Source organism: Octodon degus, unplaced genomic scaffold, assembly GCF_000260255.1.
Source record: "Octodon degus isolate 3935 unplaced genomic scaffold, OctDeg1.0 scaffold00235, whole genome shotgun sequence".
NCBI classification, from domain to species: domain Eukaryota; kingdom Metazoa; phylum Chordata; class Mammalia; order Rodentia; family Octodontidae; genus Octodon; species Octodon degus.
This window is the reverse complement of record NW_004524811.1, coordinates 2,096,429-2,102,384: the sequence shown is the minus strand read 5'-3', so window position 1 is coordinate 2,102,384 and position 5,956 is coordinate 2,096,429. Positions and strand designations below refer to the sequence as shown.

Here is a 5,956-nt window from a genome sequence, read left to right as displayed (position 1 = left end):
AACTTATTTTGGTACCTTAATTTTGCTTCTCCTATGCATTTTTAATTTTCAGTGGCTGTCAATATGAATTTATCATTTGATATTTACAAAAGTCTTTATATTATGATAAGAATAACGTGCTAGTAAAGATATGAAGCAAAACACAGTTGTTTTCCCAAGTCTGCTTATGAATACTGACATTTTAAAGTTACATGTCTGAGAAAAATCAAGTCCCCACCATGCGCTAAATACTCAGGGGCCACTTTGCTATCTGAGGCTCAGAATAACCCTTCAAGGACCTTGTGCACCATCCACACTGCTTGCTATGGCTGAGTGCGCACACATTCTGACAAGAGCAGGAGTCCCGAAACTGTGATGCTGCATGTTTATTTTTTAAATTTTATTGAAAAAAAAATCAGAACAAGTAAATTAGCCACTACACAGTCTTCTATAAAATTATATTAAATTAACAGTGGCAATGGAAATATGTGAATTCGTTATCAATCTGTAGCAAAATCATTTCATCTATGAGACAATTTTGAACACTGCTAAGCTTCTTATATTTGCAAACTGGATATGAGAATGTCATAGCTTCATCTTCACCCCAGCTTTTAAGGATAAACTGGGAGTTATCCTTTCCCTTATCCACACTTAACTCTAGGTAGAATTTCTCTGTATCTTTCTCATTTAACTGCCAACATTTCTCTAACAGTTTCTGTCAACACTGGAAGATTTGTCCTATTTTATCTTAAAAAAAAAAAAAAAAAAACAAAACCACAACTAGTTGATACTAGCTATACAGTTCACATAGCTTTAATGAAAAATTATTGACTTCAGAGATGTTTTAGATTTTGGACTTCTCAGGAATTTCCATAGCCTTTATTGGTAGAGTATTTGTAAAATATGGAAACCCAAAATCTGCCTGTCTTCCATCTTGATTTGTAGCACTTCAGATTGGGGATATTGGAATTAAGCTTGCTTAAGTTGTAGTTTAGGTAATTAAAAACTTTTAAGAAGTAAAAGTCTTTTTGAAAGAAAATAAATATTACTTAGAAACTTTTTGGTTATATTTACTTTTTTCTATGTATTTACACTTCCTAGTAATATGTTACAGCAAAACATTTATTTCTGTAGGAAGTCAAGAAATCTTCTTTGAGGCAGAGTTATATGCAAGCTAAATATATTCTGGGCACAAATGAGATAGCATCCACTGAGGCACCTACCACAATGTTTATATCTTGTGAAAATAAAACAACCTTCATCTTATTTATTTATTTTATTTTCTTGGAAGAACCTTTGCATTTAACGAAAACTTGTTTTTGTTGGTGGGATAAAGGAGAAAGAAAGATGTACTTAGGTGCTTTTTAACTTTTATCAAATTAGGTAACTGTAATAAGAAATACCTAAATTTTTTTTCACTTACATTTTTACTCAATTTATCCATGTTCTGTGCATTCACATTATATTGAAACATAATTTTAACTACCTATTTTTGGTTTTACACCTAAACATTAAAGTGAAAAGGGCAGTAATTGTTATTGAGACTTTCAGAACATGGGTATTTTCTCCAATCCCCTCTAAAATTAAGGTGAAGAATAAGGACAGATTACTCACTCTCAAAGCACTTAAAAGAAACAGCATTAAATATTTAAGTGGTAGTTTATTTTCATAATTGGTTAATATCTTTTGTATAACTTCCATCATCATAAAAAAACAACCTTCATTTTAACTAACTTGATCTTAACATGCAAGGATGCTGGAGAACTGCTGAACATTTCAGCAACATTGGCCAAAGCTGCGGTAAGAGGCAACAGCTTAGGTAAGCTAGGGCTAGAGCGGCACTCTCTCAGCAGAGGGAGAGCACTGAGGCTGGGAGTGTGGGGCAGAGCTGTGACCCTTGGTGGCAAGCTGCCAACATGGCAGGTAGATTTTGTTGCTTGGAACAAAAGCCTGGAGAATGAGTCTGTCTGGAAGGGAGAAAGAAGGCAAGGTGGAGAGGGAAGTTGTGTCCCACAAATAGCCCTATGGTTCTTCCTGCAGTGAAATTTCTTTTCATGAAAATTTGTTGCTGGCATGTATTTTCTTCGTGGAGACATTACTCATTCTGTTTCCCTAAGTACACATTATGTATGTTTGCATGCCCATATATTTGTATGTACCCTCCGTACCTACAGGTCACATGTCTGACAGAATTAAACCCCATGTATGTTCCCAATGTGCCTCTCAGGTGGAGTTCTTTTACTTCTGACACCTGCCTCTTTTTTTAGAGCACTGTGTGAGCACTCCAAGGAACGCTGTGAGTCTGTTCTTGGCATTGTGGGCCTTCAGTGGCCTGAAGACACAGACTGCAATCAATTTCCAGAGGAAAATTCTGACAATCAAACCTGCCTAATGCCTGATCAAGATGTAGAAGGTTAATTTTGCATTAATTACAGTGGGGCATCTAGCACGTATGCACATGTCAGTCTTTCAGTTTGGGGTGTGTTGTTGTTTGATATTTAGCAGACAATCAGCTTGTGTAAGTAAGTAAATCTGTGATCTTGATTACATCAAAGACTTTGGCATCTACTTGTTAGATGTTGTCATCATTTTTAAAAATGAAATCATTTGAAGAGATAAAAATGAACTCAGAGATGGGCATAACAGTCCAGCTATTTATCAGTTTTTAGTGGCACTCACACAGCTGATTCTATACGGTTGCTTCCTGTATTCAAGGGGTCTTGAAAGTGATGGTGAACATCAAGCATTGGTTCTTTCAAGTGCAATGCAGTTGGAGGCCTTAACAATGTAGGGTTATTAAGTAGAAAAATGGAACTGGGGTCCAATTTGCCAGATGGAAATTCTGAGATGTGGAGATGATTTTGACACCCTGGGGGCAACTTAGTTGTCAGGGACATTGATGTTATGAGGTGTCATAGGCCAGGCCCATGACGGGATGTTCCATTTAAAAGGATAATTAGCATAGAAGATGTAGACATAAAACCACTAATCTGGAGAGTTGGTGCCAAGCAGGAAGGAGAATGAGACTGATGAGTAGACAAAGAAAACCCTTGTGTGCTTCAATTACTTCACCTTCCAGAAGACCAATAGCTATGCAACAACCTCCCACAGGTAAACAGATAAACTACTTTAAGTCTTAAGAATTTCTGCCATCGAGAATAATGTTCTTTTTTAACAGAATGCTCACCTAGTCACTTCAAGTGCCGCTCTGGAGGATGTGTTCTGGCTTTCAGAAGATGTGATGGCCAGGCTGACTGTGATGATGACAGCGATGAAGAAAACTGTGGTACGTATGTGTGCTTCGGAAAAGGATCTGTGTATTGCTAAAAGTTTACTGTGCTAGTAGAGGCAAGTACTGGGTAGGATTGAATGCTTGTGCCCTTGCTTCTTGAATATCAGAGTAAGACATGGACTGATACATATTTTTCCTGTTAGCTCTTTTGAGTTCCTCTAAATTTTATACTTCTTTTGATAATCTATGCAAGCACTCAGTAAAAGGAAGGACAGTTTGCAAATGTAAGGAATAATTTTTGTTACTAAATTATGAAGCAGTTTTTATCTGCTTTACAGTCAGAGTAATAGTCTCTTGCATGTGATTCTTATGTTGCCAAGTACATATCTAGGTATGTGCAGATAGAGTGCAGGCTCTAATGTTCAAATTTAATTGAGATTCATTTTCATGCTCTCTCTTATTTTGTCTGTGTCAGCAAAGGATGAAACTCTTCTTGACATTTCTGCCATTGAGCTCCAAAATCACCAATGGAAAGGCCAAAAATGCCAGTGCTAATTTAAGTGGAGTTAAATCCCTTTTTTTCCTTGCAAACCTTGGATCTTGCAACCTGAGAATGTGCCAGGGAACTAAAAATGAGTAATGCATTTTTAATAAACAATATTCTAGAGGAAAGCAAAAATGATAGAAGGGCTATCTGAAGATTAGCTTGGTTATGCTTATTTAGCTTCTCATTCCCCAAAATAAAGTCAACACTTTTTTTTTCATTGAAGGAACAGAAAGTAATATATCTTTTGAGTTTGTTTCATTCTTTGGCCTTTGAGGTATGAAATATTGCCTTACTCCCCAAAATGAAATTTCTCTGGTAGACATTGCCATTCTTGTCTAGACAAAATGTCATAAGCAATCAACTGAAATTCTATCAACTACTATAAATATGGACAAGTGCATCTTTTGGAAAATTACAGCTGTCAGAATGATGGTACAATGACCAGGAGGAATTTTGCTATGTAGGAAGAAACAGTATTTTGGAAGTGTACTATTATTTTCTTGTTTGTGATCCTTCCATAGAAATATATCAAAATTCATCGAATATTATTTATATAAGTGGCTCATTGAAAATGTGCTAGATTTGTTCAATTATTACTGACTTTGGTGGGTACTGTGAGATGCAGTTTAAAATGACTTATCTTAGATATTTGAAGAGGTTGAATGATATTCCCCTGGGGTGGCTAGATCTAAATTTGCAAAAGGAGACTAAATATCTGAAAAATACAAAAGGTTAGTTTCAAGAAAAATTCCTTTCCAAGAGTGAGAGTTCTGCATTCTAGAATGTATTGTACAAAAATATTCAGAATTCTATATAGCATAGTATAGTATTTAAATGGCCTGAAACCATGAGGGTTCTAGTTAAATAATGAGTTTTAATGGATATTTTAGTCACACAGTTAAAGCAATGCCAAGATGATAAAACAAATAGTGGAATACCTGTTAAATGTTCAAAATATCGGTGGCACTATCAAGAGCTCTTACTTTAAAAACTTAAGAATGAGTAAGAGATGAGTACATTTGGAGGTAGTCCAGGTATTCCAAGAGTGTTTAATTTCTAAGAATACATACCTTGGGTTTCTAACGTGACTTAGGACAGGAATTGTGTGCACTTTCTCCTTGGGGCAGACCATGCCCTTGAGTGCATCAGTACACAGAGTCAAGCACAATTCAGCCCAGCAGAGGATGATTAGTGAGTCGTTCAGCTCCTGTTTTGCTCTTCGCCTGTGTCCCTGTCCGTGCACGCACAAGCACGCAGTACTACCTGGTAACGTGAGCACCTGCTCCCGTGAAGCGGGTGATGCTCAAAGTTTATGCTTTTCTACTTTATTCTCTCCATTGTGGTGTGAAAGGTACTTAAATGTTTGGGCTTTATTGAAGAATGTAAAGACTGATTATTCACTGTCACGAATTTGCAGCTCCCTTCCACAACTAATGATGTTGTTTGACTTACCTCCTAAGGCAATACTTAATTTATAAATAATCCATATGTTAGAATTAATTTTACTTTGTGTCTCTAGTGCTTTTACAGCTGGAAAACATGGTTACTCAAGCACTGATAAATGCACTCTGAAATATCTGTATTGGCTTACCAATGAGTAATATGGTTCTTAAGAGATAAATTTTTCTCACTGAAGTTGCTTTGCTTGTGTAATTGCTAATGGAAAGAAGAGACGGAAAGGTTGGTATTATTAGAATCTTCCAAAAGTGCTTGAAGTAAATGTATAAGCCAAACAGATCACTGCAAGATTGAATCACTGCCTGAGAGGCAGTGGGACAATTCTCAGATGCCAGGACAGGGGGACTGCCTTGTCTTCAGGTTTGCTGGCTTGCCGACAATTGAGAAGTACTATCTAGAAATCTTATTGACCCAGCTATGCCCCTTCTAGGTTCCTTTCCAAAAGAGTTAAAGTCATCATATTACAGTGATACAAGCCATGTTTATAGCAGCATATTAGCTAAATGTTGGGGAGGGCCTATATGCTCACCAACAGAGAGACAGATAAGAAATACATGACACTTACACACCATAGAGTGCCTCTCTTCTATAAAGACTCATTCATAAAAAAGTTGAGGCAAATGTTTTTTTTTTTTTTTTTTTGAGGAACCGGGGGTTGAACTCAGGCCCTTGCGCTTGCCAGGGAAGCACTTATCCCACTGAGCCATCTCCCCGGCCCCCAAGGCAAATGTTAAGTGAAA

The 5,956-nt window shown here is 36.8% G+C and overlaps 1 protein-coding gene across 1 annotated transcript in view; it reads left to right on the top strand.

The window, feature by feature from the left end:
* Corin (corin, serine peptidase) overlaps nucleotides 1-5,956 on the top strand; it is a 303,897-nt gene that overhangs the window by 233,494 nt on the left and 64,447 nt on the right. Inside the window, exons 12-13 of the mRNA XM_023705996.1 lie at nucleotides 2,247-2,392; nucleotides 3,158-3,265. Coding sequence (XP_023561764.1) covers nucleotides 2,247-2,392; nucleotides 3,158-3,265 — 254 coding nt within the window. The remainder of the gene's footprint in view (nucleotides 1-2,246; nucleotides 2,393-3,157; nucleotides 3,266-5,956) is intronic.